Genomic DNA, 11,660 nt, shown 5'->3' with positions numbered 1-11,660 from the left:
AAGACGCCATTACTATTGCTCTCTATAGCAGGTTGCTCAGAAAAATAACTTTGTTGGCAGTAAGACTCAGGAAATCCTGTTTGAGTTGGGATTTGATAGTCCTGATGATATGCTGATCTACCCTGGTGTCTATGTTGCAGGTTTTTGCCCGCCCTTCACATTTAGTGAGATGACTGAACAAACAAACATGGATCTCATCTCGGCATAAAAACATATATATTGTTGTTCCTTCACCATGTGTGAGTGTATACACATACAGCAGCTGAGATATGTTTTAAAATATGTTTATTTGAAAATGTTTACAATGTATTGGAAAAAGACAAGTTCCTCTTCGCAAACAGAGAGTTGCTGTTGATCTTCAGTAGTATTTCTATCAAACGTTACAATAAAGAGAGAGTGAGATAGAAAGTAGAGTCACATTAGCACTGCAGTAAGTGATAGTCTATGTGGGTCAGGGGAGTATTTGTGTCTCTGAGCCCAGCCTGGGAGCCTCTCATGTGGGGACAGACACCAGGCCTGCAGGGCCCTGGCCCAGGGAGTGTCCAGCCACACTGCTCTCCAGGGGCTTGAAGCCAAGCTCCTCCATAGGGATCCCAAAGGCCTGCAGCTTGGCCTCATAGGTTCTCAGCAGGTCATTATGGGCCTGCCCATCAGACAGAGATGTTAACATTTTTATTGAGAGTAACAGTATATTGACAGACGCTATTATCACTTTTGCCTATGAAGATGAGAATGTATTGATTTTGTATTGGTTAGTTATTCTATTACATAGTTATAATACTGTTGTTTTCCGCTTAATGTACAAAACTAAATAGGGTTCAGACACAAAATGCATTGTATTCAGCCAACATCCTCACCTTACAAACCCGCGCCAACTCATACTGCAAGTCTTTGATCGCAATGTTCTTGGAGTCCAAAACTTCCTGCAAGGACAAAACAAATAGAGTTGTTTGGCTGCAGAATAGTCTACTGTACGCTTCCTCCAGTAACTATACTCACAGGCAAGGTTTACAATTTGATGTGGTTGAGGCCACTTGATAATCAGCTTCTAGGACAGTAGAGTAGAGAAACCTGATAGCAAGGACTTAGCAACAGCAAACATAGTCGCACGATGGAACGAAGATCACATTTTTCTGTTAAGAACACCTCTCTGTTTTAATCTTGAATGACAACTTGGCTTGTAGCCAGTATCCACCACAAAGCAGGTCTGATGAGGTGTGGTGCTAGTTGTTTTCACAACTCTACTGTTAGCTCAACACAAGAGAGTAGGGTACTAGTGTAGCTTCCTTGGTATGATGGAGCTGTGTAGTCTTGTGTAGTCAGGGTGGTTAGGGTTAAGGTTGTGGTCAGGGTTGAACCAGGATGTGGACATGAAGCTAGGGTTAGGATTGTATTTGAGAGTTAGGGCTGAACCAGGATGTGGACATGAAGCTAGGGTTAGGATTGTATTTGAGAGTTAGGGCTGAAGCAGGATGTGGTCATGAAGCTAGGGTTAGGATTGTATTTGAGAGTTAGGGCTGAACCAGGATGTGGTCATGAAGCTAGGGTTAGGATTGTGGTTGAGTTAGGGCTGAACCAGGATGTGGACATGAAGCTAGGGTTAGGATTGTGGTTGAGTTAGGGCTGAACCAGGATGTGGACATGAAGCTAGGGTTAGGATTGTGGTTGAGAGTTAGGGCTGAACCAGGATGTGGTCATGAAGCTAGGGTTAGGATTGTATTTGAGAGTTAGGGCTGAACCAGGATGTGGACATGAAGCTAGGGTTAGGATTGTATTTGAGAGTTAGGGCTGAACCAGGATGTGGACATGAAGCTAGGGTTAGGATTGTATTTGAGAGTTAGGGCTGAACCAGGATGTGGTCATGAAGCTAGGGTTAGGATTGTGGTTGAGTTAGGGCTGAACCAGGATGTGGACATGAAGCTAGGGTTAGGATTGTGGTTGAGTTAGGGCTGAACCAGGATGTGGACATGAAGCTAGGGTTAGGATTGTGGTTGAGAGTTAGGGCTGAACCAGGATGTGGTCATGAAGCTAGGGTTAGGGCTGTGGTTGAGAGTTAGGGCTGAACCAGGATGTGGTCATGAAGCTAGGGTTAGGGCTGTGGTTGAGAGTTAGGGCTGAACCAGGATGTGGTCATGAAGCTAGGGTTAGGGCTGTGGTTGAGAGTTAGGGCTGAACCAAGATGTGGTCATGAAGCTAGGGTTAGGGTTGTGGTTGAGAGTTAGGGCTGAACCAGGATGTGGTCATGAAGCTAGGGTTAGGGCTGTGGTTGAGAGTTAGGGCTGAACCAGGATGTGGACATGAAGCTAGGGTTAGGATTGTGGTTGAGAGTTAGGGCTGAACCAGGATGTGGTCATGAAGCTAGGGTTAGGATTGTATTTGAGAGTTAGGGCTGAACCAGGATGTGGACATGAAGCTAGGGTTAGGTATCCCAGGGAGGGTAGCATACCTCCAGTTTGCGTGTGACCACGCCGAGGGCGGTGTGGTCCAAGTTGGAGGCAGACAGCACCTCGTTGAGCTGAGCCTCCTTCTTCTCCAGGGTGTTGGTCAGAGCCCCCAGTTTCCTCTCCAACAGGAGGTTCTTAAAGCCACTCTTCTGCTGCACCTCCTGGATGGCCTGGGTGAACTTCTTATACAGGTCATCACGCTCCACCTGGACCTGTACCACAGACAAAAGGATTGGCTCAGCTCAGTTAGAAACACAGATCAGTAAGGCATGGATCAATTTGATAGAATTACATTTGATTCAATTCTGTTCCATTTTTGGGGTGTGTGAGTGCATAACAGTGTCCGTCCTTCAATAGTAGCCATTGTATGGGTGAAAAGTGTCCAGTTACTAGGAGGTTTTTAGTCAACCTAATAAACAGTCTGTGTCGTTAGTTTGTGCTGTGGTCTCATAAAAAGACTCATACACAGGGTAAAAGGGCAGAAGGACTCATCCTTGAACTCCTCTGTAATCACCTCAAAGGAAACAATGGTCCAAAAACTCATTTTTTGTAATAGATTGGAACACAGATTTCAGTGTAGACGCCTTTTCAGTTCTAACGCTTAATAACTGGCACTGTGTTCATGAGAGTTTCTCAGATTCTTCTCTGTCCCAAATTTGAAAAGGCTAAACTCTCGGTTGTTTGACATGGGTCCTCAGATCCTCAAAAGGTTTTACATCTGCACCATCGAGAGCACTGGTTGTATCACTGCCTGGTACGGCAACTGCTCAGCCTCCAACCGCGAGGCACTACAGATGGTAGTGCGTACGGCCCAGTGCATCACTGGGACCAAGCTTCCTGTCATCCAGGACCTCTATACCAGGCAGTGTCAGAGGAAGGCCCTAAAAATGGTCAAAGACCAGCCACCTTAGTCATAGACTGTTCTCTCTGCTACAGCACGGCAAGCGGTACCAGAGCGCCAAGTTGAGGTCCAAGAGGCTTCTTAACAGCTTCTACGCCCAAGCCATAAGACTCCTGAACAGCTAATCAAAGGGCTACCCAGACCCCTCTTTTACACTGCTGCTACTCTGTTTATTATCTATGCAGAGTCACTTTAACTCTTTAACTCAGTCACTTTAACCTACATGTACATATTACCTCAACTAACCGGTGCTCCCACACATTGACTCTGTACCGGTACCCCCTGTATATGGCCTCGCTTGTTATTTTACTGCTGCTGTTTAATTATTTGTTACTTTTATTTTCTACTTATCTATTTTTTACTTAACTTGTTTTTTTCTTAACTTCTTAAAGCATTGTTGGTTAGGGGCTCGTAAGTAAGCATTTCACTGTAAGGTGTTGTATTCGGCGCATGTGACAAATAACATTTGGTTTGATTCAATCAAGTGACAACAATTTATGCAACATGTGAGGACAAAAGCCTTTGTCATAACAAACCAGACTTTGTGTGTGTGTGTGTAATTGTAGCTTCTCACCTTACTAAACCTCTGTTCCAGCACTTCGTGTTCCCACTTCAGGTCTTTCATCTCCTTGTCTGCGACCTTCAGATGTGCTTTGGCCCCCTGTCAAGACAGGCACCATTACTACTGTTTACTTTCACCAAGTACCCTACTACATTTCTATTCACTCTCAGATACACCCAACACAAACCATTCATCATAGAACATTTGAGAGAATTTTACTTTTTCATGTTGCTATATGAATATTTTTTATGCATATCTGTCATACTGCTTCATTGTTGCTTTTTGCTGTAAATCTTCTGTATAATTACCATATAACCAGATATCATGTATTCTATTCTGTGTTTGTGTGTGTAACCCACCGCCAGTGAGGTCTTGTCCTTCTCATAGTTGGCCAGTTGTTTCTGCAGCTCGGTCACCTCCTCCTTGGCCCTCTGCAGGGGCTCCGTCAGGCGCTTGTTCTGCAGCAGCACCTCTGCCATGTCCTTCTCCAGACGCTCCTCCTTCCTCTTCATCTCCTCCATTTGTTCCTGACAGACACACACAGGCCATGTAAACAACTGGTTACTAGCTTGTATTGGATTGATGTGTCAGTATATCAAACAGTTTGCCCTCCAGGGCTCTAAACCCTGGCCACTGTCAGTCAGGTTACACCACACAGTGAACCCTTCTGCTAAAGATCAGGACCTATCAGCAATCATACACCTCTATGTTATCGTCTTGTAATACACAAGTGAGTTGATGAGGCCTAGGTTAGGTTTGACGATACTGTACGTTGAGGAATATCTAATCCTCGGTCAGTTGATTGGGCCTAGGTTATTGTTATTGAGCAGAACAAATACCTTGGTCATTAGCTGATATTGTTGTAGTATTGCTAACCTTGAGTGAGTTGATGAGGGCCAGGTTGTTGAGGGTGATGTCATTGTAGTAGTTCTTGATGTCGCTGAAAGCCTTCTCGTGGTTCTTCATCAGCGTGTTGATCTGGCTGTTCTTCCTCTCCTCGATCTCGTGGATCTCGGTCTTCCTCCTCAGGTCCTGCTCCTGACGCAGCATCTGCATCTTCTTCTCATACTTGGCCTCAATTTCTACTCAGCAGGTCAGTCAAATGGCAATAGACAGAGAGAGATGGCTATGGTTCATATTTTGGGTATATGTACGCATGTGAGTACAGTTTAACGGCAACACAGGCACAGCTATAATCACCTCGCACTTGTCTCTCAAAGTCATTTCTCGTTTTGGTAATTTCCTGGTCGTTTTTCTGTTGAAACAGAAATTGAAAGAATTGACAATCAATGCAATGTCACCATAGACGTGTGAGGAAAGCAAATGTGATAAAAAGGCAGAACATTGATCTGGGTGGTGAGAAGCTCATATTGACAGAGAGAGCGAGGACGCCATGCACCAGTTTGAGGCCCTTGACGAGGTTCTCGTTGGAGAGCTCCTGCTCCTTAATGTCCACTTTAAGGGTACGCATGCCCTTGCAGAGCTCGTTCTCCAGCTCGGCGTGCTCTTTCTGCATCAGCTTGTTAGAGACCACGCCCTCTCCCTTCAGCTCTGAGATGCTGTTCTGGTGCTCATACAGCAGATGCTTCACTTTCTGCTTGTACACCTGAGGAACAGAACAGTAACAGTGAGGACCCTGATAAATATTATAATGTGGTTAAACACTGTTTTTGTGTCTGCTACTGTATGTGTGTGTGTTATACCTTGATCTCTACTTGGTGGCGCTCCTCAGCCTCTTCCATCTCCCGGTCTCTGTTCCTCAGGTCTGCCTTCCTCTCGTCCAGGTGTCTCTTGGTGATCTCCCAGAAGGTGTGGATCTTGTCCCTCTCCAGCTGGAAGTAGTTCCTCTCCTCCCTCTCCCTGTCCAGCTCCTCCCGCAGCCGCACAATGTGCTCCTCCAGCTGACACAGAGAGCATCATCATGTAGATTCAGATAAATATATGCTATGCAGCATAACCCATGGATTATCAAGCAAATGGTTTATTTGATACACTCTATCGACAGGACAGAACAGCAGCCTCTGTAAGACGCGGGGTGGGGGCCTATGCATATATGTAAACAATAGCTGGTGCACGATATCTAAGGAAGTCTCAAGGTTTTGCTCGCCTGAGGTAGAGTTTCTAATGATAAGCTGTAGACCACACTGTCTACCTAGAGAGTTTTCATCTGTATTTTTCGTAGCTGTCTACATACCATCACAGACCAATGCTGGCACTAAAACCGGACTCAATGAGCTGTATTCCGCCATAAGCAAACAGGAAAACGCTGATCCACAGGCGGCACTCCTAGTGGCCCGGGGACTTTAATGCAGGGGAACCTAAATCAGTTTTACTTAATTTCTATCAGCATGTTAAATGTGCAACCAGAGGGAACAAAATTCTAGACCACATTTACTCCACACACAGAAACGCGTACAAAGTTCTCCATCGCCCTCCATTTGTCAAATCTGGCTATAACTCTATCCTCCTGATTCCTGCTTACAAGCCAAAATTAAAGCAGGAAGCACCAGTGAATGTCTATTAAAAGTGGTCAAATGAAGCAGATGCTAAACTACAGGACTGTTTTGCTAGCACAGGCTGGAATATGTTCCAGGATTCTTCAGATGGCATTGAGGAGTACACCACCTCAGTCACTAGCTTTATCAATAAGTGCATCGAGGACGTCGTCCCCACAGTGACTGTACGTACATACCCCAACCAGAAGCCATGGATTACAAGCAACATTCGCACTGAGCTAAAGGGTAGAGCTGCCACTTTCAAGGAGCGGGACTCTAACCCAGAAGCTTATAAGAAATCCCGCTATGCCCTCCGATGAACCATCAAACAGGCAAAGCGTCAATGCAGGACTAAGATCAAATCATACTACACCAGCTCCGACACTCGTTGGATGTGGCAGGGCTTGCAAACTATTACAGACTACAAAGGGAAGCACAGCCGCAAACTGCCCAGTGACACAAGCCTACCAGACAATCTAAATCACTTATATGCTCGCTTTCTAGGCAAGTAACACCGAAACATGCATTAGAGCATCAGCTGTTTTGGATGACTGTGTGATCACGTTCTCCGCAGCTGATGTGAGTAAGACCTTTAAACAGGTCAACATACACAAGGCCGCAGGGCCAGACTGATTTCCAGGACGTGTACTAACACTAAGAGCATGCACTGATCAACTGGCAAGTGTCTTCACTGACATTTTCAACCTCTCTCTGTCGGAGTCTGTAATACCAACATGTTTCAAGCAGACCACCATAATCCCTGTGCCCAAGAACACTAAGATAACTAGCCTAAATGACTACCAACCTGTAGCACTCACGTCTGTAGTCATGAAAGGCTTTGAAAGGTTGGTCATGGCTCACATCAACACCATCATCCCAGAAACCCTAGACCCACTCCAATTTGCAAACCGCACCAACTGATCCACAGATCATGTAATCTCTATTGCACTCCACACTGTCCTTTCCCACCTGGACAAAAGGAACACCTATGTGAGAATGCTATTCATTGACTACAGCTCATTGTTCAACACCATAGTGCCCTCAAAGCTCATCACTAAGCTAAGGATCCTGGGACTAAACACCTCAGTCTGCAACTGGATCCTGGACTTCCTGACGGGCCGCCCCCAGGTGGTAAGGGTCGGTAACAACACATCCACCACGCTGATCCTCAACACAGGGTCCACTCAGCGGTGCGTGCTCAGTTCCCTCCTGTACTTCCTGTTCACTCACGACTACACGGCCAGGCACGACTCCAACACCATCATTAAGTTTGCTGATGACAACAGTGGTAGGCCTGACCACCGACAATGATGAGACAGCCTATAGGAAGGAGGTCAGAGACCTGACCGTGTGGTGCAAGGACAGCAACCTCTCCCTCAACGTGATCAAGACAAAGGAGATGATTGTGGACTACAGGAAAAGGAGGACTGAGCACGCCCCCATTCTTATCGACGGAGCTGTAGTGGAGTAGGTTGAGAGCTTCAAGTTCCTTGGCGTCCACATCACTAACAAACTAACATAATCCAAGCACACCACGACAGTCACGAAGGGGGCACGACAAAACCTATTCCCCTTCAGGAGACTGAAAAGATATGTCATGGGTCCTCAGAACATCAAAACGTTTTACAGCTGCACCATCGAGAACATCCCCACGGGTTGCTTCACTGCCTGGTATGGCAACTGCTCAGCACTACAGAGGGTAGTGCGTACGGCCCAGTACATCACCGGGGCCAAGCTTCCTGCCGTCCAGGACCTCTACACCGGTGTCAGAGGAAGGCCCTAAAAATCGTCAAACTCCAGCCACCCTAGCCATAGACTGTTCTCACTGCTACCGCACGGCAAGCGGTACTGGAGCACCAAATCTAGGTCCAGAGAGGCTTCTAAACAGCTTCTACCCCCAAGCCATACGACCCCTGAACAGCTAGTCAAATGGCTACCCAGACTATTTGCATTGCCCCCCCTCTCTACTCTGCTGCTACTCTCTGTTATTATTTATGCATAGTTAATAACTCTACCTACATGTACATACTACCTCAATTACCTCGACACCGGTGCCCCTGGACATTGGCACATTGACTCTGTACGGGCACCCTCTGTATATAGCTCTGCTATTGTTATTTACTGCTGCTCTTTAATCGTTTGTTATTCTTATCTCTTACTTTTTTTTCTTAAACTGCATTGTTGGTTAAGAGCTTGTAAGTAAGCGTTTCACTGTAAGGTCTACACCTGTTGTATTCGGCGCATGTGACAAATAATATTGATTTGCTATAGTTGCTCAGTAGCTAGTACAGTACTTGTTTGCACCGTGTATGTTTGCACAGTTAGCTATCACTGACCTAGTAATGGAGCATCAGAGTGTAGCTAATGTGTAGAGGTGCATGAAATAACACCTACCTGCTCCTTCGACATCTCCTCCGTGGAAAGGCCATCTACTACAGTGGGCGTCTTCCCTTTGGCAGACTTGGCTGCGGCCTTCTTTTTGGGTGGCTGTAATGCAACGAAATCTAAAAATGTTACTTCTAACTACCGAGCTAGATAAAAGGTAGCGGTTTAACTCCTAGCTAGCTAACGTTACATCGATTCGCCCAGTTCAAAAATTAAACGCCCACCTTTGTTTTTCCTCAGAAGTTTCGTGCCTTTGTTTGCTGAAATACATACTTTTTCAATAAAAACTTAATCATATACAACCACCGACTGGTCTCGGCTCCACTCCGCGGTGAAGTTAATTATAGACTTCCTTTCCCATTGCGTGGAGTTTAGTCCGTTTACGTTAGCTAGCTATAATGCAGACATGTATTCATGAAGCTAGATGAACATTACAGTACTAGTAGCTAGCTAACGTTAGTTAGCTAAACGCTAACGTTACCACACTGCAGTGAATCTAACTATAACGCTTTATTATATTGTTGAAAAGACAATACACGTACTTACCATTCTGAAATACTGCTACCTCGCACAGATATAGCTGAAAAGGGACTATCTTTGAAAAAGTAAACAGCTAGCACGCTGCCTAGCTAAACATATCCATCTGTGATAGCTCGAACGACAACAAAGTGTCGTCATGGCAACGTTGATGAATATCTCGCGAGACTGCTCTGTAACACAACTTTTCGTTTGGCCACTTTTGTAATATCTCTCAAGATTGCATTTTCACTATGTTTTAGATTATAATTTAATGTAACGTTTGCCGAAGAAATGAAAACAACCTTTGTGTACCGATATGCATTAAAACAGAAATATATGTTTCCGCCCGGTTTCGAACCGGGGACCTTTCGCGTGTGAGGCGAACGTGATAACCACTACACTACGGAAACTGTTGTATTGATTGTAGATTCATTCTTTTTTCATGGTTCAACCTGTCTTCTCATTTAATATAGAAAGAGGCATGGAGAGAGGATGTGAGGAATCAAGAAAATATAATTTTGAGATTCACCCATGGACTGATTGAAGTATATCAGAAATCTGTATATAATGACGACGTGCTCATGTATCCGCCTTGATAAATGCGAGTCAAACCCATAGCAACGCTTTGGGTTTATTTTGCACAGAGTTTTTCGAGAGATAGCTAACTCTCTCGCTTCACCTCTTCTTCTCAAGGTATTCTATTGACTATAGTAAATTCAGTTTTCAATGTAAATTCTAACAAAAATAATTCTAACAGATTAGGTTTTCATTGGCATGATGATGGGAGCTAAGATACCACTTTTTTTTATAAACATGACAAATGCTTGAACTTTAGCTATATCTTCAACATCGACTTCGCAATGTCTGTTGAGAAATATGTTGGAATATTTGTAACATTTTGGCCTTACCCAGGCCTTCTTTAAGGCTCCATAATATTTAATATGTAGGTGCTGCAAAGCAACAATTGGTGTCATATTAAGTTTTATCTCAGTAATTATGAGTACTATTTTGATTTAATCGATTGAATATTGAAAATATAGAATCGTGAATATAGAAACTACAAAATTTGTGTCAATATATTGTCGAACATAATACACTCTACGGGCGTATCAAAGTTCCAGGGTGGGATCTCAGCTACTTTTTAGAGTTATGATCCAATTTGTAAGCAGAGAAAATGTGATAATGGATTCAAAATGATTGCCCTCTGCTGGTGGTTTGCAGGACGTGCAATGATACATGTAAAAGGAGGGTATATTATACTGAACAAAAATATAAACGCAACCATGTCAAAGATTTTGGTGAGTTACAATTCATATAAGGGCTCTTTCTCTTCCGGAAAATTCAGCGTGACCGACGTTTCGTGTCTGTTAAGACTTAAAAATGCGTTACGTGTCCGCTTACCTCCTGCCTGTGCTCGGTGGCAACACCAGCCCCTCCTCCAAGACCATTTGGGGGAGTGTAGGAATCGAGGCCGAAGATGAGCGCCTAGACAAGAGTGTCAATGAATTGAATACAAAAGAAGTCATGAACTCTGGTTTCTAAAGTGTCCTCCGTGCCAGCAGGGGGAGCTGTGGCAGCCCCTGCTGCTGCTGGGTCTGCTGCAGCTGGCGTTGCTCCTGTTGCTGCGGAAGAGAAAGAGGGATCTGATGATGACATGATATTTGGACTCTTTGATTAATCTTCCTTCCGTTAGAAGTTGAAAAACCAATAATAAAATGCAAATGGTTAGAAAAATATAAGGAAATCACTCATAGGCCCACCCACTTGGCAGTCAGTCCCACCCATTGAGGAGCCAGGCCCAGCCAATCAGTTTTCCCCCCACAAAAGGGCTCTATTACAGACAGACATAAATACAATGTTATATTTTCATATTTGTTTTTATTTGACTATATTCCTCAATGAATTGAAACATTTTTTTATAGAAGTCAAAATACTACTCATATTACAGAGCAAGTGGTAAAGCTTCATATGACTAGCATTTTGCTTTGTAGGACCTACAGATGAAACATTATGGTCTTAAAGGAGGCCTGGGTAAGGCCAAAATGACTGCAGTTACACAGGCATCCCAATGTTTTTTTTCTGTAATTGGTATTTTAACCAATCATATCAGCTCTTAAAAAGATATGTGAAAAGATCTGATGTGATATGTCAAAAGACCAATTAGTGGAAAAAATATCAGAATTGGGCTTCCTGTGTAAATGCAGCCAATGTCACAAATGTTCCAACTTCAATCATTTATTCCTCAATTATGCTTTAAAATACAATTGTCAAATATATGTCAACAATCCTTCCTCCAAAGGACCCTTCTATGGATTACATTTTGTGAAGATCCCCAAAAGGATGGTCTTTTTTTG

General features: G+C 44.1%; 1 protein-coding gene, 1 non-coding gene and 1 pseudogene across 4 annotated transcripts; 1 reads left to right on the top strand and 2 right to left on the bottom strand.

Moving 5' to 3' along the window:
• Window positions 1-268: 268 nt before the first annotated feature.
• gas8 (growth arrest-specific 8) lies at window positions 269-9,484 on the bottom strand. Of its 3 annotated transcripts, none has more exons than XM_024419047.2 (11): window positions 9,334-9,483; window positions 8,797-8,889; window positions 5,611-5,808; window positions 5,307-5,513; window positions 5,108-5,162; window positions 4,784-4,989; window positions 4,267-4,434; window positions 3,920-4,006; window positions 2,447-2,656; window positions 858-923; window positions 269-643 (listed from the first exon to the last, which is right to left on the bottom strand). In XM_024419047.2, the coding sequence occupies exons 1-11, from the start codon at window positions 9,334-9,336 to the stop codon at window positions 494-496; spliced, it is 1,443 nt and encodes a 480-aa protein (XP_024274815.1). In that variant the 5' UTR covers window positions 9,337-9,483; the 3' UTR covers window positions 269-493. The 3 variants fall into 3 exon arrangements, with proteins under 3 accessions (XP_024274815.1, XP_024274817.1, XP_024274816.1); XM_024419048.2 differs by lacking the exon at window positions 269-643 and adding an exon at window positions 1,000-1,048 and having other exon boundaries at window positions 9,334-9,484; XM_024419049.1 differs by lacking the exons at window positions 8,797-8,889; window positions 9,334-9,483 and having other exon boundaries at window positions 5,654-5,679.
• Window positions 9,485-9,643: 159 nt separating this feature from the next.
• On the bottom strand, window positions 9,644-9,716 carry trnav-cac. The gene has a single exon. It is a non-coding gene; the product is annotated as a tRNA-Val (tRNA).
• Window positions 9,717-10,633: 917 nt separating this feature from the next.
• On the top strand, window positions 10,634-10,984 carry LOC112249756 (annotated as a pseudogene).
• The last annotated feature ends 676 nt before the right edge of the window (window positions 10,985-11,660 follow it).

This window comes from Oncorhynchus tshawytscha, linkage group LG04 (assembly GCF_018296145.1).
Source record: "Oncorhynchus tshawytscha isolate Ot180627B linkage group LG04, Otsh_v2.0, whole genome shotgun sequence".
NCBI classification, from domain to species: Eukaryota; Metazoa; Chordata; class Actinopteri; order Salmoniformes; family Salmonidae; genus Oncorhynchus; species Oncorhynchus tshawytscha.
This window is presented reverse-complemented; position numbering and strand designations above follow the sequence as displayed.

Excerpts from the sequence above, each read along its gene's own strand:
- gas8 (XM_024419047.2), bottom strand. Across the intron at positions 4,990-5,107 it reads CTTTGAGAGACAAGTGCGAG|AAATTGAGGCCAAGTATGAG; the intron begins GTGATTATAGCT and ends CCTGCTGAGTAG. Across the intron at positions 644-857 it reads AGTTGGCGCGGGTTTGTAAG|GCCCATAATGACCTGCTGAG; the intron begins GTGAGGATGTTG and ends TCTGATGGGCAG.